The sequence below is a fragment of the Hemicordylus capensis genome, chromosome 9, assembly GCF_027244095.1.
Source record: "Hemicordylus capensis ecotype Gifberg chromosome 9, rHemCap1.1.pri, whole genome shotgun sequence".
Taxonomy (NCBI): Eukaryota; Metazoa; Chordata; class Lepidosauria; order Squamata; family Cordylidae; genus Hemicordylus; species Hemicordylus capensis.
Genome location: NC_069665.1, coordinates 2,655,458 through 2,677,313, shown reverse-complemented (window position 1 = coordinate 2,677,313; position 21,856 = coordinate 2,655,458). Strand labels below are relative to the sequence as shown.

Sequence of the window (21,856 nt, the reverse complement as noted above, 5' to 3'; positions counted from 1 at the left end):
AAGCCAGCCCCAAAGTGGATATTGAAGTCCCCCAGCACCAAAAGCCTGGGAGACTCCATCACCAACTCCGCGACCAGCTCCGACAGCTCAGTTAGGGAGTCAGTTGGGCAGCGGGGTGAACGGTACACCAACAGAATCCCCAATCTATCCCTAGTTCCCAGCCTCAAAAATACACACTCAATATAGGTCAACTGTCTCACAGGGGCCCTGGTAAGGGAGATAGTATTTTTATGGACCACAGCCACTCCACCCCCCCGCCCACTTCCTCTAACCTGCTCCACAACAGAGTAACCTGGAGGGAGAAGCTGAGCCCACACTGGGCCACTCGCTTCCCCCAACCAGGTCTCAGTTATACACACCAGATCAGCTCCCTCATCCATGATTAGATCATGAACAATTTCGGTCTTATTTTGAACTGACCTGGCATTACAAAGGAGCAAGGTCAGGTTCTGTGGGTAATTGGTGCTGTTCCCCAAGGCCTGAGAGTTGTCAGAACAGTTGGAAGTAGAGATAGTCACTAAATTACCAATTTCTCTTCCCCTGTAACGGCCAGCTGTTCTGCCAGCGCCAATTCTTCTATTCCCCACCACTACAGCAATAGCCGCCCCCAGGCTGTCAGGCGCAGCCCCCGCATCCGCCCCCTCAGGAGAACCCAAACACATCCCGTCAACTAGGCCTGGCACAACTCAGGACAATAATAAAAGCAGCATTCATACCCCCCCCCAAAAGAAAGAGAAATCCACCCACAAACAACCCCCACCCCCCAGCCCTCAGTCCCACCCCCGAAGGCCCGGCCCCAAAGGCCGGCCCCCTTTGGAGGCCGGCTTTGGCGGCCGCCTACAGGCAGGCCGCCGGCATGTCTTCAGCAGTCTTTATAAGACTCTAGAGCTACCCAGCAGCCCCCTCTGCCACAAAGGGCTGCCGGCTGACACAGGTGTTAGTTGTCAGGCTTTCTGAAGACAGCGACTGGTAGGCAGCTCCTCGTCAGGGTAAGATAGATAGAAACACAAACCCAGAGGGGCCAGATGTAAAGTCCGGGTGGTGAAGGGGGGGAGGGAGAGAGGAAGAGAGGGAGGGAGGAAAAGAGAGCCAAACCCTCAAGCCTTCTTCACCTCCTCTATTACAGTTCTCTAGCCTGGATGTTAAAAAAGTAACAGTTTGGTTCTCCGTCGCCCCACTCCACCCCCCCCCCGAGCTCTGGTAGTTTAAAGCCAAGTCTTTTCTCTCCTTGAAGCCTTAACTTCAAATCTCAAAGGGCAGAGACAGGATTCGGCTCTTTTCAAGGTCTGGCAGTCTGCTCAGGCTCAGAGGCACTGCTGCTTTCCCTGTTTCATCTGTTCCCTCTAAAGAGAGAGAGGGTTGGACTTGGACCTGGGAGAGCCGAGTTCTAATCCCGCTTCAGCCACGGAACTCACCAGGACACTCTGGACCAGTCACCCATCTCTCAGCCTATTCTGCCTCACTCACAGGGTTGTTGTGGGGAGGAACAGAACCATGGACACTGCTCTGGACTCCTGGGAAGGACGAGCAGGATATCAATGTCAATCAATAAATGAAGGCAATGGGCAAGGTCCAACGGAGAAGGCCAGATCAAGCCCAGCTTACACTCTCTCTGCACCATTCCTGCCCGGAAGTGACAAGCTGACCCGGAATCAGAGCAAAGGAGAAAGGAAGAGGTGCGTCCAGGCAGACTGCCCATTCTGAAGCAATTCCTGGAGATTCCCCACCTTGGGACATTCTTGTCCAACATTTTTCACCACATCAAGCCATTAAAACCTCCAGGGTTGCGTTCCACAGTCACCGAATCATTGATGCTGATTCCTGCTCCATCCTGGAGCGTTGGCAACACCAGCACCCAGCAAGGAGCATAAGATTTAGCTGGGGGAGAGTAACTGGCCCTATCCACCCCCAGCACAGCACCTCCAGTGACTCTTGCTGGTGTCTATCTTGTGTGTGTGTGTGTTTTATTATTGTGATCCATTTGGGGACAGGGATCCATCCTGTTGATTTATTATTTCTCTGTGTAAACCGCTCTGAGCCATTTTTGGAAGGGCGGTGTAGAAATCGAACAAATGAATGAATAAGAGAGGGATGGAAGAAAGGATTCCCAAGCCTAAAACTAAGCACCTTTTTAAACACTGTGTTCAAACCCACTGGCTAATGCAGGAGCTCTCAAGAAGGCATCCCCAGATTTTGTGACGCTACAACTCCCTAGCTGCACTGGTTGGCCACAGCACATGGGGGTGATGGGTGTTGTAGTCCAACATCATTTGGGGCACCAGGGTGGAAACCCCTGCACAAGTGTCTTTCAGATTGAACAACACACACAGGAATGACTGGATTAATTAATAGAGGAGGATTGTGGGGTAATGGAGAATAGTAATGGAGGGGTGGAATTGGGAAGAGCAGAGGATTAGTTTCTAATTTGCAGGATGGGGCCATGGCTCAGCTTCCTAGGTTCCTATTTCTGGAGAAAGGTCCCAGGTTTCATTCCTGGAAGCATCTCCAGGTAGGACAGGGAAGGTTTCCTGCCTTGAAACCTTGGAAAGCTGCTGCCATTCAGTGTAGATCAGGGATTCTCAACGTTGGGTCTTCAGATGTTATTGGACTTCAACTCCAATAATCCCCAGCCCCAGTGGCCTTTGGTTGGGGATGATGGAAGTCCAATAACATTTGGGGACCCAACGTTGAGAATCCCTGCTGTAGATGATACTGAGTTAGATGGACCAGTGGTAGCTTCCAATGTTCCTATCAGATCAGGGGTTTCCAACCTTGCATTCCCAGATGCTGTTGGACTACAATACCCATCACCCTCAGCCAGAATAGCTTCAGCCAAGGTTGAGAACCCCCAGATTAGATGAGGAATTGGAACGTCTGACTGGGCCGGATGTTTCTCGACTTCACTCTCACTAACCCATTAACAGGTGACTGAAAAGTCCTTGCCAGTGAACTGTGCAGGAGCAGGATTTCACCCCATTTTCTCTTCCGCACCCCGCTGCCTTTGACTTGCCACCGCCAAGAATATCTGCCGCAAAACAAACTAGACTCTGTCTTCAGGTTTTCATCTTCTAGCGTAAGCAGAAGTGCAGAAACCATCTGTCTTTATTCACACATTTTTATGATGAATTAAAATGGATCATGAATGACCACAGGTATGAATTGTTTTTGAAATACCAACTGCAGTTGTACAAGGGGGTGCGGGTGGGGAAACCCTATAAATGTGCAGACTCCACACAGGGGCGTAGCAAGTTTGGAGGGGGCCCCAGGACAAAAGGTAAAGATGGGCTCCCTCCCCATCTTCTTCTTCAGAGAGGGGGGAGGGAGGGAGCAGTGGCTCGGCTGCCGGGGTGGGGCGGGGCGGGGCGGGGGGGGTCCTCCCTGATGGTCCCAGGGACATTTTTCACCTCCTGTTCCCTGTTAGTCACGCCCCTGACTCCACATAAATATTGATCAATCAATCTTGATTATGATCATAGACCAGTACAAAGTATAAGGCGATTTACAAGTATGGTTAGAGGTGTGGCACAGCCGGGAAATGCTTGACTAAAAAGCAGAAGGTTGCCGGTTCGAATCCCCGCTGGTACTATATCAGACAGCAGCCATCTAGGAAGATGCTGAAAGGCATCTTCTCAGACTGCGTGGGAGGAGGCAATGGTCAACCCCTCCTGTATTCTACCAAAGTGATAGAACTGCAACAGCAGATACTAGGTGATGGAGCTATAAAACTGTAGAAGTATAAACATCATCATAAAAGCTATTATATTAATAAAACAGTCACTGCATAGTCACAAAGCTGTTAGGCTGGTGGAGCACATGTCTTTCATGAGGCTGAATATTACATGGTCACTAAATATTGATCTGTATCCCAAAGAAAGACTTGTGTTCTCTTCACTCTGCTGGGAAATAAGGTGGTGAAGAGCTCTTCATTCTTGTCCTCTACAATTACAATCCATTTAGCCACATGGTTTTCCCTGCCTCATTGAACTTTCGTGTGTTTAGACACCCTGGAATTTAGGGGAGCCCCCGGATTTTGGTTCCTCCACCCGGCTGCTAAATTCCACCCAGATTGACGTGGATTTCAAATGTGCTGCCCGGATTGCCCGGATTTTACTCTGGATCCAATCACATGGGAGGGTAGAGAAGGCGGGTATACAAATCTGTCCAATCAATCAATCAATAATGCAAATTAGTTGTCTGTAATCTGCATAATCTGCAAATCAGGCCACCCGGATTTGGGAAGCTTGAATATGGGAACCCTAAGTGGTACAGTCCTTCTGTTCCACACTGCCAAGATCAGAAGGGAATCAACAAAGGAAGCAGCACAGACAGAAGTGGGGTATTTTCTGGCTAAGGTGACTACAGCAGTCAACGACTTTGGTTTGAGAGAGTAAGCTAGGTCACATGATCCCCACCTGTGTGGGTGGAGCATCCAGCCAAGGTAAGAGAGCCAGGTGTACTCCCGAACCAGGGTTGTGTGAACTCCAAAAGCTAGGTAGGAGAAGAGGGGAGTGGTCAGATGGGAAGTGAGAAATGGGTCAGATGGATGCACCTATCCAGATTCTCTCACCAGCATTTGGAACCTTGGAAAGATGCTGCCAGTCAGCGTAGATGATACTCAATGAGATGGATCAGTGGTCTGACTCAGTACAAGACAGCTTCCGATGTCCCTATCGGATTGGGGTCATTTGGGTGGATGACAACATCATTAGACAGTTAGATCTACCTGCAGGGGCGTAACTAGGTTGGAGTGGGCCCTGAGACAAGATTCTTAAATGGGCCCCCCTGCCGAGAAATTTTTTAATAATAATAATAATAATAATAATAATAATAATAATAATAATAATAATTCGATTTCTGTACCGCCCTTCCAAAAATGGCTCAGGGCGGTTTACAAAGAGAAAAAGGTGCCTCTTTGCCCAGTTAGCAGGGGACTTTTATTCTCACTTTTCTGTCCTCATTCAAAACATACAAAAAACAGATGTACAAAATTGAGCAAATGAGAAGACACTAGAAACACTAATTATTAAAATGGGCCCCTTGCTGCAGATTAGCAAAGGAGACTTTCAACCATGCAGGGTGAGCCTATGTTTGTTTTCTCAGAATTCTGAACCAATTCAGTCAAGTTTGATTCCAGGAGGTTTTTCACAAGAGGCTTTGAAAGCCCTTTAACACACCTCTCCTCCTCTGGAATGGAGGTGCTGCATTCACAGGTGGGCCAGATTGACCCTAAGGGGGGAAAATATAAAAGCACAACACATGCGTCACAGTTCTCACTCATGTCTCAGTTCTCACTCAGACCTGGGTTGCAAAACAACTTGAACATAAGTGTATTTATGAATGAATGAATGAATGAATGAATTAATACATAAATACATTTGTTCCAGAAGTTTTTGTAATTTCCTGCCATGAAACAAGCCACTCCTAAGACTTTTTAGAGGGTTTTTTTAAAGCCAGCAAATTTTCCAATCAGTTTTAAATTAAATATTCAGAGACTTCTCAGTCTCTCCCCCCCCCCCCCCATCAAAGCCCTATGGCAAGCAGATCCCTATATAGGGGGTGGGGGGATGTAACCACAAAAAGGAATTCATATTCTACCTGGCAAAGGCTGAGCTGTCTGGCCTGGGCAGAAGAGGGTCTGCTGCAGAGAGCTGTCGTGGCCGCTCTGACTGCCGGCCTTCTTCCTGGGGCTTGCCAGCCTACTCGAATCCAGGCTTCACGGAGGCCTACACGGAGGCCTCCCTGGAAGCCCCATCGCCCACCCGCCGGTCAGCTGAGAGGCGCCCGGGAGAGAAGCAGCTGGCCTGCTGCTTGGATTGCCGACCAGGAGGACCAGCAGGAAAGAGGAGGGCAAACAGGGCAAGTGGCTGAAGGGTCTTGGGGCCGGGCAGGGGGCAATGGGGAGTCATGTGAGGTGTCTCGGGGGGGCCCCTCCAGGCAGTGGGGCCCCCAGACGACTGCCTCACCCTGCCTAATGGTAGTTACGCCCCTGTCTACCTGTAGAATCTCTTGGGCGCAAGTGGCTTCATGAGTGTTTGACCCACCTAACAGCACTCCAGTTGGGGGGGACTAGAGACAGGGTCTTCTCGGTTGTCTTCTCAGTGGTCTTCTCGGTTGTGGCCCCTCGGTTTGGAATGCCCTCCTGGAAGAGCTTTGCCATGCTCACTCCCTCAGTGTTTAAAAACACACAGCCACAATGACATATCTTTTTAAAGATGCTTTTTAATGTCTTATCTGCTGCTTATAGTCTGGTAGGTCCTTTAATTTTTCAGTGCTTAGGTTTTAGCTGTTTATTAATAACTTTGAATGTGAAACTTTAAAAATTTGTCATTTTAAATGTGGTTTTAGCTTGGTCTTTTCACTTCTTCAATTTTATTAATCTTTTACTTTAGATTATATCGATTTTACTAACCTGAGCCACCCCAAGCAGAAGTGTACTGGAGAGGTGGGGCACTAATATAATTGATTGATTGATTGATGCCAAAGAGGAAAGCTGAGAGGATGGCTGGACTTCCATTCAACCCCCAACGAGACTTCCAGTGGCCAAACAGACTTGAAATGGACTCTGCGGAACTTGGGTCTGGTCTCCCCTTCTGAACGTCTAAGTGAAAAAGATGGATGGTTTGATGGATGGTTTGATATCGGTAGAGAGCCTGTGTGAAGATGGCCATGACATCATCTTGCATCATCACGACCTGCTTCCGACATTCTTCTGGCCCCCACCCCACCAGCTGCAGGTCGCCATAGGGACCGCGATAAACAATGACGCATCATCGGGCTTCAGTTGCCCACTCCCTAACCGACTCTCCAGCGGTTGAGGAGTACGGACAGCAGGCTCCTCTGACTGGAGAGATTGCCTGGTCTGCTCTCACCAGAGAGATCATCTTCTTGTCCTTCTTGTTGTTGTTTTTGTTGTCCAGTGGACTTCTTTAGACGTTGACAGTCATCATGGCAGGTAGGAAATGGTGCCGTCCAGGAGGAAAAAGAAAGGGAAGGTTGTGAGTTGGTGTCGATTCCTGGAGACCACAAAGCCATGTGGTTTTCTAGGTAGAATAAAGGAGGGACCAGGTGGCAATTCATTTGGATGGATTGTGCCCTGTGTCTGCTCTTGGGTCACATTTCCCTTGCTTTCCTTTATCTGACTTTAGACCACACCTTCCCTTTCCAGTTTGTTCTACCTTCTGTCCAAAGAGGTTATCCCCTTTCCCCAGCCTTTTTAGATAGTTCATTCTTATCTGGAATCATCAATGGCCCCTTCCAAAGTCTTACAGGCACGAGACAAGGAAGTCATCAGAATCCTAATGAAGGGGAATGTAATAGGGGTGTGTTTGAACTAGTGTCCAGGAATGTGCTGAGAATCCAAAAGAATCGACTCCTGCTTGGGAGAGGCTTTCCATAGGCAGAATGGGTGCAAAGGGGTTCTTTCACTGGTTCTGGTTAATTTCCTCCCCGGTTCGCCTGGGAGGGCCTCTTTCCTCCCAGGGCTGCCCCTTCAGCTCAGGCTAACTGCCTCTCACTCTGGAATCCGATTCGAACCACAACATTCTCTGGCCTCCTGGAACCAAGAGTGCTCAGAGGGGAGCAGATTTGGCCGTGCTCTGCATCCCCCAGGTCCCAGGCAAAGTTCTTAGCATCTTCGGTTAAAGCAGGCCTGCTCAGCTATGGCTCCCCAGCTCTTTTTGGACTACAACTCCCATAATCCCCAGCCAGCCACAGCGGCCAACAGCCAGGGATGATGGGAGCTGTAGGCCTACATCTACAGGAGGGTCAATGTTGAGCAGTTGGGGGAACCCCACACCTTGGAGAGCGACTCTTTGCTGTTGCAGACCATAGCAAGGGAGAGACAAGTGCCCTGAATGTGGCAGCTGCATGCACATCATCCATCTTATCTGGCCTGCTCAAACTCAATGAGATGCAGGAGCCCCTCTGGAAGTCCTCCAGGACTAAGAGGCGGAGCGGGGCATGAGTGCCGCTAGTTCTCCACATCAGGGTTGTTGGGCTTCCTCACCTGAAGAGTGGGACAATACTCGGGCATCCCAGCAGGGAGGTGGGTGCCTCCTTCCAAGTGACTGAAGCCATGGGTTCAGAGGGAGGCCTCGGGGCTATTGGGTAGTTGCCTCTTCCCTTCCCATCAGAAAGGCGTAGGTTGGGCCTGCTTTGCAGGGCTGTTGTAGGAATGACAGAAATCAAGGTGCCCCCTTCCTTTTTCTTACAGATGAGTCGACTGAAAAGAGGCCGTCTGCTGGCTCCTCCTGTACGAGCGCGAGCTCGGCCGGGGAAGGAGGCGGTTCGCCCAGCAGCTTCCTCGAGACACCGACGCCGACCATTGGTTCCACCTCCATGTGGTCCTCGGTCTCTGACCTCTCCCTTCAATCCATCGAAGGGAGGGACAGCAGGGACCACAGCCACCCAGCAGAGGGAGATCTGCGGAAGCCGCAACGGGAGCACCAGCGGCCTGGCTCACCGGCGGCATCCCCATACCATCTCCCCGGACCCTTCTTTGGGCCGCTGGCCCCCAGCCGTCCCACTGCGGGCCCCATGGCCCAATTCTTTGGCCATCAATCCTTTGGCCAGCTGCGACCTCCAGAGCCGGAAGAGTTCCCACCATTCTTGCATAGGGTGAGGGAGGCTCCTGGCTACAGACATGCCACGCTTGCCCCCATCCCTCCTGCGGAGACAACATCTCTGGCCCAGCTTGCCCCCATCCCTCCTGCTGCAAGAACATCTCTGGCCCAGCCGGCCAGGGCGGACCAGGCACGCAAGAGGAATCTGGTCCTGCTGGCCCACCGGCTGCAATCAGAAGGCAGCAGCACCACCGCTGCCGCTGGGGGGTTCCGCCCAGCCCCACCGGATCAGCCCAGGAGCGGCAAGCCGACGGACATTCGACGTGCGTCCAGAGGTGAGTGCTGATGCTGGGAAAGGGGCGTCCTCCCACCTAGGGCTCCCTGTGTCCTTCCCATGGGTCTGGCGCAATCCTTCTCCTGAGGCCATGGTCTTCGAAATAGATTCTTCGGAGCCCTGATCTTCTCCAGGGAGGAAGAAGATCAAGAAGCATTCCTCGGCTCTTTGCCAAGGGGGCCAACAATTCTCCCCATAGACAGCTCTCCCACCACTGCCCCTCATCCCTGTAGCCCTGGGGCTGCATTTCTAGAGTACGCCATCTGCTCCCACTCCACACAGGGGGGACACCTTTCCAGGCCTGGCCATAGGAACAGAGCATGCATTCTGAAACACAGCCCAGAGTTTTGGGAAATGTGCAAGAGCTGTTCACTGGATGACTCAATGTCTGCCCTGATGTGCAATGTTTGAAAGCTGTCTTCGGATGAGAATTCCTGCTGCCCTCACCCCTTAGCCCACCCATCCGTGACTGCTCGAGCCCCCTAAGAAGTCATCCCTGCCACCTTCCCACGCCCTCCCTCAGGACTGAAATCCACCACCTCCCCTTACCACACGGCAGGGCTGGCTCTGGATCAGATCCTGACCCATCCCCTGGTCATCCTCCGTCCTTCTCTTTCAGTCTTGATTCCTGCCACTGAGCAGACACTGGCCATCCAAATCAAGGAGCCTGCAACTCAGAAGGCAGAAGGCTTCAGCACCGGTGCTGCCCCAAGAATGAAGATCCCAGAGTTGGGACCACACAGAGGTGGGTGTGCACCATTGTGGGGGAAGGACAGTCCCGTGACTGGCCCCACCAGCCCTGCGAGAACCTTGTGCTTGAACAAGAGTTGAAGAGTGGAGGTCTGATGTGGGTTGGGGGGGAATGCCACTCCCTCAGCATCTGTGCCTTGGGATGGGGGAAAGCTGCCCACAAAGAATGAGCCAGATGAAGTTACAGACTTGCTCCGTCTTTTCCCAAACAACTGACTTCTCTTCTTCCTTTCTAGCAGGGACCCAGGAGCGCCACCCACCATCTCCTCCCCAGCTGAAGGGTCGAGGACCGGCCAAGGGAGGAACAGCCCCGCAGTTGCTTCCGGAATTCCTCTTCCCACCTCCTCCACCAGAGCCAACCAAAGTGCTCTCCAAGGGAACGGCTTCCCACCTGGTAGCCCCAGGAGACAAGAACACCCAATGTGCCAAGCCAAGGCTGCAGCTCTTTGACTTTTTGCCGCCCATCTCCTCTGCGCCCAAAAAGGCCAAGGACCGCACATATGGGGAGTTGGTGGGCAGGAAACTCCCTGCAGAGAACATTGCAAAGAGGGCAAGGGCAGCAGGGGCAGAGAGTGTGCCAGCACCCAAGGTTCCACGGGGAAGCCCAAAGGCTGAGCGGGAGGCGAGATCTGCAGAGACGGCCAAAGCAGCCCTGGACCAGAAGGAAGGGAGAACCGCGCAGAAGATCCCCACTTGCCATCTGGAGCTGGCCGTCCAACCCCATCAGCCGATGAAACCTGCAGGAAGCATGCCAGGCCAGAACCTGCTGAGAATGCCTCAGGTCCTGCCAGGAAGGGGGAAAGCACGGCTGCTACCACCTGAAGCCGAAGCTGGGGACACCAAGAGGCCGAAAGTGGGGGCAGAGTCCAGTGGATCCGCCCAGGCTGTGCCCCCGACTCCGAGGAGCAGCCTGGCCAGAATGATGCGGGACTCCGTGCAGGTGTTCCATGCCCTGGGCCCCCCGGCAAAATGCAAGAGTGCAGAGGGACATCCCGGGCAGAGCGTGCCCCAAAAGACACCAGCGATGTCCATGGGAAGGACACCATCGGGAAGCACAGCTGAGCCACCACCAAGGCCTTTGGCAGCCCTGCCAAGCAGACCAGCGGGGAAGGCACCGCCCAGCTCCATGGCCAGGCCAGCAGCCATGCCGATGGCCAACCTCCCCCCTAGCTCCCTGGCCCACCCACAATCCACGCCAGTGTGGAGGCCGCCGGGATCCCGTCCCTTCATGCTCCGGCCCTCCTCCCTGGCGCAGGCAAATAGCTTGCGGATGCACGGTCTTGCTGGGAGGACCTTGGGCCAGCCCCCGCCGGCCCCTCAACCACAGCCACAGCCTTGGGGTCCCACACCAACCCACCGACCCGTCCTCCCTGCCCACCAAGCCTCCACGGAGCATCCGGTCCTTCCACCTGGTCCCCAGCGCACGACAGCAGAGCAGGAGTTTAAGGGGGACACGTTCATCCCTTGGAGGACGCCCCCGGCCCACCTGGAAGTCTCCCGGCCCATGACGGAGGAGCAACGGCCCGTCCGGGAGCTGATGCGGCGGCGGGCTCAAAGAGCGAGGGAAGAGGCGGCTCAGTGGACATCAGCCGGCCGGAGGCAGTATTTCGTGGAGCGGGAGGAGGAAATGGACATCTCCCTTCAGTATGGCTACCCCTGGCGCCAATGAGAGGCAAGTCTCGTCTCTCGCTGGGTGTCCTCCTAAGCAGCAGGACTGGAGACGGCCTGGTGGGGAGAACTCTGACGGGCCCGTCTTCACCCTGTATATTACAGCTTCCCCCCTCCCATATGATCGCAAGTTATATCACTTCATTTTTAAAATCGGTAAATCTTAACATTTTACATGTTGTCTTCTGGTGTTGATAATTTTAAAATGATGTTGTTTTAACATTAGTACAGATTGGGTTGAGGTATAGAGGTTAAGGCTAGAGTTCTGCATCTTCATTGATCAGAATATTTCTTTCTTTTCTATTTTGCGTAGGTCCTTTTGCGAAGACCCAGACAAGCTGCCCCCAAGAAAGAGAAGCAAGCCACACGGGATGCCCCTCCCCTTGGCCTCCTGCGGAGGGGAGGGAGTTTGTCCCAGCCACGCTCCGCAGGAGGCCCCAAAGGGACCTGATTGGCCCGTTCAGTTTGGGGGCCGGGGCTTGGGCCCTTGCTGGGTTCCCCCCCCCCCAGCTCTTCAGTTTGGGCTGAGCATCCGTGGAGGAAGGAGCTCTTCCATAGACCTTTTTCTTGGCCTGAACCGGAGTGGGCGGGGGGCGGGCTGTGCTCGAGGATGGGAAGAGTGGTATATTTTGGTGGGTAGCATCGACCTGCCGAGCGGCGGCTTCCCCGGACATCGGCGGTCATTTTAGCGGCCTGAGGGGGCATCGGCCTGCGGCTGGAGTGCGGCGGCATCGGCCCCGGGGCAGCATCTTCGGGGCTTGGGGCCTTTGGTTTGTCCGGGTTGGGCCTTCCTGGCCTGGGGCGTATTGGGCAGCCTAACTGGGTGGGACTGGTGATTGCTCTGATTGGTGGCACTTATTTGGGGCCCTGCCGCTCCCTGCGGTTGGGTGGGGGTGTTGGTTGGCCTTGGGGTTACTGGCATTTTTCGTGTCCCTCTTCTCTTCCGTTGGCTTCTTTGGGGGGTCGGAGTGGGGGTCTCTCAGGAGGGCAGCGAGTGGCTCTCTGGGCGCTCTTCTCTCCACGCCCGTCGTGTTCTTTTGCCCGTGGGGTTTTCGGGGTTGTTTTTGGTGGCATTGGGGGTTGGTTATTCTGGGCCCCTGCAATTCGCCCACATGCCTAGGAAAGCCAAGGAGAAAACCGGTGGTCAGCCTATCAGGGGGCCAAGCGGCCTGCACCTCCAGCTTCTTCCTCTGATGAGGATGATGGGGAGATGGTTCTAATTAGGGGCCTGATCAACAGAATGGAAGCTCTGGAGAAGGCCAAGGCTTCCATTCTGTTGGAAGCAAGGGGGCTGGCCCGTCTGGAGCGCCAAAGGAAGTTCCTCGACGCACGCGTGGTGCTGCTGGAACACAGTTACGAAAATCTCTCTCTGACAGGTTAGGAGCTCTTGAAAAGAGCGAGGGCCCGCCCGGCCCAGTGCTGCCTGCAGAGCCGGCTGATCCTGTGTTGCCAGTGCCTGGCGTTCCCGTTCCTGCGATGCCTTCTCCTGCAGATCCAGGATCCCCGCTGCCATCGGATTCCCCCCTGTGGATCCATCTTTGCCTCCGCCCCCAGGTGAGCCTATTGCACCGACACCGCCCTCTGGACCCTGGCCGATGCCTGCCATGGGTGGATGGGGACCTGCCCCATTTGGGGCACCTTACACACAGCCTTGGGGCATGGGTCCTCCGTTGGGTTTTCCGGTGATCACTGCAGGGCTCCAAGGGGCGGCAGAGCAGGTGTGGCTGGGTAACAGGCCGGCTTTGGCCCCTGTTGGGGGCGGCTCTGTAACTTCGCCGACAGCAATCTCAGGTTCAGGGGGGACCTCTGGGTTTTACCCCATGGGAATTTTGCCTTCCCCCGAGCATGCCCCTTATGGTGCTATGGGGCTGCCCTTGGGTGACCATCTGCTCCCGGCTGTGTTGTTCGTCTGGCGGCCACCAGCGACCCTTCGATTTGTCCGGTAGCTGCCTTACGGCATAACCTGGGCCCATTCCAGAGGGCTGCCTTTTTGCGCACGAGGACAAGGCACCCCTCACCCTGTATCAGTTGCTGGCAGTTATACAAAGGGCCTTGACCTTGGCCGGGGTTCCCTTGGAGGGACTTACACTGCACTCCTTTCGGTTTGGGGCTGCCACCACGGCTGCTCGCATGGGGCTGAGAGAGGACGTCGTTCAAAGGAGAGGGCGATGGAAGTCCTTGGTGGTGCGGCGCTACGTGTGCTGAATGGAAGGTGGCGGTGCCCGCTCTGACCTTTTGTTTTCTTGGCAGGTGCTGGCGGATCGGCGGCTCCTGTTCGGGTCCTGTTTTGCCCCCATTCGTCAGTCTTTGGGGCCTTCAAGAGGGCCAGATCCTCCCATTGGGGCACCCAGTTGGTTTTTGGAATGCATGCTTCAGTTTCTTGGTTGGGTAGGAGGGGCATGTTATGGAGCCAGTTGCTCCCTGCCATTTGGGATGATTGAGCTAGGTTCCCTGGGCCTGATGTCATTGTGGTTCACTTGGGGGGAAATGATTTGGGCGGGCGGGCTGGTCTCTCTCTTTTTATTATTACTATTTCCCCGCCCAAGCTCTTCCGTTTGGGCCAAGCATCCCCCTCCCTCCCTTCCCTGGAGCAGAGCGGGTCTAGTGACTGGTCGCCCTTCTGGGGCCGAGTAGGAATTTTTGGCTCTCAACGCATTGGCCACTGTTGGGAGTTTTTTCGCCTACTCCGTTCTGCGTTGGGGGTTTGAGTTAGAATTAGGCTGGTCACACGGTTATTATGGGTTATTATGGCTTATTATGGGTTATTATTGTTATTGGTGAATAAAGTTGTGGCCCTTTTCACCCAAACTATGTCTCTGTGTCTTTGGGGGGCTGGGGACAAGCCACGTTGCTCTGCAGCTGCCAGGGTCCTGGCCTCTGGATGGAGCTCTCCTTTTCAGTTCATTGGATAGCACCAGTTAGCACTCGTCCCTATGGATGAGGCCATCAGCGATTAATTAGCCAACTAATTGGATTGGCTTCTAAACAAAGTTCTTGTACATTTGTGGTAGTCTTTTTTTAATTCTTAAATTCAATTGACCAGAGAAAAACTGCATTTAATTACAGATTACTTTACTCCCCTTTATCTACTCCCCCCACCCCCCGCCCTCAGTTTGCCTTGAAGCAATCATTCAAAACTTTTTGGTAGATAATATGCTGGACACCCACACGATATAGAAGCCAGAGAGATTCAGGTTAAATATGATGCTCAGAATTGACAGGGTTGCCACTTTTCCGTTATCATACCTTTTCCTTTGGACTTTACTTAGAAAGGACGTTTGGTCAGATCAGATAACTATGATGATAAGATGGTATTTTATTCGTGGATAATAAGTATATAGTAAGTTTGCAGATGCAGACTATTCTTTTGATTTTATACTATTCTTATTTTCTTTCCCCTTACTTTTTACTCTTTGCATTCTGAAAACCAATCCAATCTATTTTACAAAAAAGAGAGAGAGAAAGAAACTGTCATGCCCTGGATGGGGGGTTCTCCCCCATGGGGGGAAGAGGTGGAGAGTTCAGGGGATGATGAGCCAGGGTGGGGGGTCCCTCCAACCCAGACCTCCCATGACCAGGGTCTGCCAGGAGTCCCACAGCAGGACAACCAGAGCCAGAAGCCCCCACCAAGACCCAAGGATACAGCCCTTCCTTCACTCTCGGACTCGGGCGATTTCCCAGAGAATTAGTCAGCCCCATTCGAGGTCCCCAGCCCCACCAGAACTAGCACTGAGAGAACTGGGCAAGGTCCCTTCAAGCAACCAGGCTATCCCCAGGGGAGGGCAGGGGCCAATCCACTCTATCTGGGCAGCACTCAGAAGCCTCCCCTTATGTTGCTATAATCAGCTCTTCTAGGACCATATTTGGGGCTAGCCAAGTTCCTGAAGCTTTTGCCCTCGGAGCTGTCCAATGGATGTGTCCTTCCTGAATCCCTGCCATGCCGGAGACCCCGGCTCAGGAGAGAAATTCCCTCCAGAGATGCCAATGCATTGGGGCCTGAGGGGACATTTGTACCAATAAGCCAGGAGAGGGTTTGGGCCAGTGGAGTAAAAAGGGGGGCCAGGGAGATAGCGGAGGTTGCTGCAGTGGGTGAGAGCGCAGAAGGGAGAAGATCAAACCCACCCAGTGGAGAAGCCAGGAGAGCTTCAGCAGAAGCAGAGAAGAGGCTGATATCACTCGTAGAGGGTCAAGCTGCCATGTGAGGAGCTGGGGAAGAGATTCTCCTGGGCTGGGTCCCAGGAGGGGCTACCAGATGCACATTGTCTGCATCTGCTCATGCAACCATCAATAGCAAATGAAATACATCTACATCACCCATTTATTCTACTTATTGGATGTCAACCAGGTGCTTTCTTTTTGGTCCCACTCATTTTTGTCTCTGTCTGCTTGTTCCATCCTCACACTGACTTCACCAAGCTACTGGGTTTTCTCAAATGATTTGGAGCTTCTGTCCCTGAGTGGATAGATGGTGGCCGTAGCAGATGACGTTGAGAAAGATTGGTGCGGAGGTGGGGTGTGTGGAGAGGAAGATGGGGAGAGGGAGAGGTTTGGAGCCTGGTGGAAGGAGCCCACACTTCTCATTACCCCCAGCAACAGCTGTGGAAACAGACACCATTTCCCAAGCCTAATGCTCAGAGTGAACTAAGCTTGCATCCTGTGGCAGGGAGTTCCATACGGTGGGTGCTGTCGCAGATAAAGTGGTGCTGTCTCACGTGGCCCTCTCAAGCGAATCTCAGAAAGCAAAGGAGCATGTCAAAGGGTCTCCTCTGAGGAGCGTCATGGGCAAGGAGCCTCATATGGGGGGAGGGGGCAGCATTCCTTAAAGCGCCTTGTCACCAAACTGGTTTTATTTCATTTCATTCTGTTTTATTTGATGTTTTTGCATTTATTCACTGCTTCCAGGTGAACCTCCCAAAGCGGTTTACAAAAATCTTAGCTATAGAACAATATATCAAGCCACAGGTTTACATCTTTAAGGCTGGTAATCCCTGCCCCACTGCCTCCTTAGGGAACACTGAAAACCCTGATATCCGGAGCTAATTGGCACCTTGCACGGTCAGCCGTTCATCTCTCCTTGTTCTCCACAGTGCTGAAGGGAGAATGAGGATGTGAGACTTCCCTGGGGGGAAAGGATGGGTTAGACAGGGATCAGGGAACCTGGGTCCCCAGATGTTACACAGGAACATAGGAAGCTGCCATAGATTGAGTCCGACTCTTGGTCCATCTGGTTCAGTGTGGGCTACCCAGACTGGCAACGGCTTCTCTAAGCTTGCAGGCAGCAATCTCTCTCAGCCCTGTCTTGGAGATGCTGCCAGGGAGAGAAGCTTTTTTGGGTCTACAACTCCCATCACCCCTAGCCACAATGGCCAAAGTTCCCAAGTTTAGGACGCCCTGAGTTAAAGCATGAAGAGCTGGCCCGCTTTGAAAGAATCATTGTTCAAAGGCACTTCCAGGACGACGAAACACACAACCAACATTCAACATGCAAGCATTTAAAACAGAGCCTAACTGACAAACCTCTCCTTGCAGCTCTCACGTGTCCTAACCGGTGGATTTGCTGAGAGATCCGTGAAATCCTCTCCTGGTTTCAAGGTCCCAAGGAAGGAGACAATGGGGAGGATTCCTTAGCATTTCTCGGCAGAGTGGTTGGTGTGCATCTCTCCCTGGAGCGTGCATCCCCCTGAAGGTGTTGCAGTGCTGAATCCATGCACACCCCACCCCTTGGGACGCCTAAAAGAGAAGGGGCCCAGCAACGAGGGGCTGCTAATTATTTATTATTTTCATTTTTATTCCACTTGTTTGCATTTCTAGCCCGCCCTATACCCAAAGGTCTCGGAGTGGGTTACAATAAATCCAATATAAAACGTCATTAAAATTCACATCATGAATTTAAAAATACAGTTAAAAAAAAAAAAAACAGTGCCTGGGAGGGGAAGAACCACCACATCTCTAGTGAAGGGAAAGGCCAGGCTAATGACAATTCAAAACAGCAGCCATCACATGATAGACAATTACAAAACTTTAAAAGCCGCTGTGAACAAGTCGATTACAAAAACTCGCCTTCTTCTAAGAAAGATGGATGACGCCCTTGCTTATTGGGGAACCATATTTCCTACACCATTGAGAAGACTTCTCCCCGCTCACCACCCTCCTGATTTCACCTGGGGAGGCACCTGGAGACTTAAACTTGGTTCCTACAGGAGCCATTTAATGGAGGGCTTCAAAGGCGGAAATCAGCACCTGGAAGTGAGCCTGGAAAGGCCGTGACAGCCAGCTCTGACCTTTGACGATCAGAGTTAGAGCATCGGAACTATGGCTCTCTGGTTGGAAGTCTGGCTGCTGTATTCTAAGCCAATCCAAGTTTTCTGACCATCTTCAAAGGCAGCCCTAGGTACAGCACACATTACAGTTCTCTAGCCTGGATGTTAAAAAAGTAACAGTTTGGCTCTCCGTCGCCCCACTCCACCCCCCCCCCGAGCTCTGGTAGTTTAAAGCCAAGTCTTTTCTCTCCTTGAAGCCTTAACTTCAAATCTCAAAGGGCAGAGACAGGATTCGGCTCTTTTCAAGGTCTGGCAGTCTGCTCAGGCTCAGAGGCACTGCTGCTTTCCCTGTTTCATCTGTTCCCTCTAAAGAGAGAGAGGGTTGGACTTGGACCTGGGAGAGCCGAGTTCTAATCCCGCTTCAGCCACGGAACTCACCAGGACACTCTGGACCAGTCACCCATCTCTCAGCCTATTCTGCCTCACTCACAGGGTTGTTGTGGGGAGGAACAGAACCATGGACACTGCTCTGGACTCCTGGGAAGGACGAGCAGGATATCAATGTCAATCAATAAATGAAGGCAATGGGCAAGGTCCAACGGAGAAGGCCAGATCAAGCCCAGCTTACACTCTCTCTGCACCATTCCTGCCCGGAAGTGACAAGCTGACCCGGAATCAGAGCAAAGGAGAAAGGAAGAGGTGCGTCCAGGCAGACTGCCCATTCTGAAGCAATTCCTGGAGATTCCCCACCTTGGGACATTCTTGTCCAATATTTTTCACCACATCAAGCCATTAAAACCTCCAAGGTTGCGTTCCACAGTCACCGAATCATTGATGCTGATTCCTGCTCCATCCTGGAGCGTTGGCAACACCAGCACCCAGCAAGGAGCATAAGATTTAGCAGGGGGAGAGTAACTGGCCCTATCCACCCCCAGCACAGCACCTCCAGTGACTCTTGCTGGTGTCTATCTTGTGTGTGTGTGTGTTTTATTATTGTGATCCATTTGGGGACAGGGATCCATCCTGTTGATTTATTATTTCTCTGTGTAAACCGCTCTGAGGCATTTTTGGAAGGGCGGTGTAGAAATCGAACAAATGAATGAATAAGAGAGGGATGGAAGAAAGGATTCCCAAGCCTAAAACTAAGCACCTTTTTAAACACTGTGTTCAAACCCACTGGCTAATGCAGGAGCTCTCAAGAAGGCATCCCCAGATTTTGTGACGCTACAACTCCCTAGCTGCACTGGTTGGCCACAGCACATGGGGGTGATGGGTGTTGTAGTCCAACATCATTTGGGGCACCAGGGTGGAAACCCCTGCACAAGTGTCTTTCAGATTGAACAACACACACAGGAATGACTGGATTAATTAATAGAGGAGGATTGTGGGGTAATGGAGAATAGTAATGGAGGGGTGGAATTGGGAAGAGCAGAGGATTAGTTTCTAATTTGCAGGATGGGGCCATGGCTCAGCTTCCTAGGTTCCTATTTCTGGAGAAAGGTCCCAGGTTTCATTCCTGGAAGCATCTCCAGGTAGGACAGGGAAGGTTTCCTGCCTTGAAACCTTGGAAAGCTGCTGCCATTCAGTGTAGATCAGGGATTCTCAACGTTGGGTCTTCAGATGTTATTGGACTTCAACTCCAATAATCCCCAGCCCCAGTGGCCTTTGGTTGGGGATGATGGAAGTCCAATAACATTTGGGGACCCAACGTTGAGAATCCCTGCTGTAGATGATACTGAGTTAGATGGACCAGTGGTAGCTTCCAATGTTCCTATCAGATCAGGGGTTTCCAACCTTGCATTCCCAGATGCTGTTGGACTACAATACCCATCACCCTCAGCCAGAATAGCTTCAGCCAAGGTTGAGAACCCCCAGATTAGATGAGGAATTGGAACGCCTGACTGGGCCGGATGTTTCTCGACTTCACTCTCACTAACCCATTAACAGGTGACTGAAAAGTCCTTGCCAGTGAACTGTGCAGGAGCAGGATTTCACCCCATTTTCTCTTCCGCACCCCGCTACCTTTGACTTGCCACCGCCAAGAATATCTGCCGCAAAACAAACTAGACTCTGTCTTCAGGTTTTCATCTTCTAGCGTAAGCAGAAGTGCAGAAACCATCTGTCTTTATTCACACATTTTTATGATGAATTAAAATGGATCATGAATGACCACAGGTATGAATTGTTTTTGAAATACCAACTGCAGTTGTACAAGGGGGTGCGGGTTGGGAAACCCTATAAATGTGCAGACTCCACACAGGGGCGTAGCAAGTTTGGAGGGGGCCCCAGGACAAAAGGTAAAGATGGGCTCCCTCCCCATCTTCTTCTTCAGAGAGGGGGGAGGGAGGGAGCAGTGGCTCGGCTGCCGGGGTGGGGCGGGGCGGGGCGGGGGGGGTCCTCCCTGATGGTCCCAGGGACATTTTTCACCTCCTGTTCCCTGTTAGTCACGCCCCTGACTCCACATAAATATTGATCAATCAATCTTGATTATGATCATAGACCAGTACAAAGTATAAGGCGATTTACAAGTATGGTTAGAGGTGTGGCACAGCCGGGAAATGCTTGACTAAAAAGCAGAAGGTTGCCGGTTCGAATCCCCGCTGGTACTATATCAGACAGCAGCCATCTAGGAAGATGCTGAAAGGCATCTTCTCAGACTGCGTGGGAGGAGGCAATGGTCAACCCCTCCTGTATTCTACCAAAGTGATAGAACTGCAACAGCAGATACTAGGTGATGGAGCTATAAAACTGTAGAAGTATAAACATCATCATAAAAGCTATTATATTAATAAAACAGTCACTGCATAGTCACAAAGCTGTTAGGCTGGTGGAGCACATGTCTTTCATGAGGCTGAATATTACATGGTCACTAAATATTGATCTGTATCCCAAAGAAAGACTTGTGTTCTCTTCACTCTGCTGGGAAATAAGGTGGTGAAGAGCTCTTCATTCTTGTCCTCTACAATTACAATCCATTTAGCCACATGGTTTTCCCTGCCTCATTGAACTTTCGTGTGTTTAGACACCCTGGAATTTAGGGGAGCCCCCGGATTTTGGTTCCTCCACCCGGCTGCTAAATTCCACCCGGATTGACGTGGATTTCAAATGTGCTGCCCGGATTGCCCGGATTTTACTCTGGATCCAATCACATGGGAGGGTAGAGAAGGCGGGTATACAAATCTGTCCAATCAATCAATCAATAATGCAAATTAGTTGTCTGTAATCTGCATAATCTGCAAATCAGGCCACCCGGATTTGGGAAGCTTGAATATGGGAACCCTAAGTGGTACAGTCCTTCTGTTCCACACTGCCAAGATCAGAAGGGAATCAACAAAGGAAGCAGCACAGACAGAAGTGGGGTATTTTCTGGCTAAGGTGACTACAGCAGTCAACGACTTTGGTTTGAGAGAGTAAGCTAGGTCACATGATCCCCACCTGTGTGGGTGGAGCACCCAGCCAAGGTAAGAGAGCCAGGTGTACTCCCGAACCAGGGTTGTGTGAACTCCAAAAGCTAGGTAGGAGAAGAGGGGAGTGGTCAGATGGGAAGTGAGAAATGGGTCAGATGGATGCACCTATCCAGATTCTCTCACCAGCATTTGGAACCTTGGAAAGATGCTGCCAGTCAGCGTAGATGATACTCAATGAGATGGATCAGTGGTCTGACTCAGTACAAGACAGCTTCCGATGTCCCTATCGGATTGGGGTCATTTGGGTGGATGACAACATCATTAGACAGTTAGATCTACCTGCAGGGGCGTAACTAGGTTGGAGTGGGCCCTGAGACAAGATTCTTAAATGGGCCCCCCTGCCGAGAAATTTTTTAATAATAATAATAATAATAATAATAATAATAATAATAATAATAATAATAATTCGATTTCTGTACCGCCCTTCCAAAAATGGTTCAGGGCGGTTTACAAAGAGAAAAAGGTGCCTCTTTGCCCAGTTAGCAGGGGACTTTTATTCTCACTTTTCTGTCCTCATTCAAAACATACAAAAAACAGATGTACAAAATTGAGCAAATGAGAAGACACTAGAAACACTAATTATTAAAATGGGCCCCTTGCTGCAGATTAGCAAAGGAGACTTTCAACCATGCAGGGTGAGCCTATGTTTGTTTTCTCAGAATTCTGAACCAATTCAGTCAAGTTTGATTCCAGGAGGTTTTTCACAAGAGGCTTTGAAAGCCCTTTAACACACCTCTCCTCCTCTGGAATGGAGGTGCTGCATTCACAGGTGGGCCAGATTGACCCTAAGGGGGGAAAATATAAAAGCACAACACA

At 51.7% G+C, this 21,856-nt stretch overlaps 1 protein-coding gene across 7 annotated transcripts; it reads left to right on the top strand.

The window, feature by feature from the left end:
* The first annotated feature begins 874 nt into the window (after positions 1 to 874).
* On the top strand, positions 875 to 14,121 carry LOC128334559 (protein piccolo-like). Of its 7 annotated transcripts, none has more exons than XM_053271471.1 (8): positions 913 to 989; positions 2,925 to 3,152; positions 6,390 to 6,952; positions 8,213 to 8,896; positions 9,515 to 9,640; positions 9,882 to 11,317; positions 11,627 to 12,867; positions 13,564 to 14,121. In XM_053271471.1, the coding sequence occupies exons 3-6, from the start codon at positions 6,946 to 6,948 to the stop codon at positions 11,312 to 11,314; spliced, it is 2,250 nt and encodes a 749-aa protein (XP_053127446.1). In that variant the 5' UTR covers positions 913 to 989; positions 2,925 to 3,152; positions 6,390 to 6,945; the 3' UTR covers positions 11,315 to 11,317; positions 11,627 to 12,867; positions 13,564 to 14,121. The 7 variants fall into 7 exon arrangements, with proteins under 7 accessions (XP_053127447.1, XP_053127446.1, XP_053127451.1 ...); XM_053271476.1 differs by lacking the exon at positions 913 to 989 and adding an exon at positions 1,235 to 1,676 and having other exon boundaries at positions 9,885 to 11,317; XM_053271470.1 differs by lacking the exon at positions 913 to 989 and adding an exon at positions 1,235 to 1,676.
* Positions 14,122 to 21,856: the final 7,735 nt, after the last annotated feature.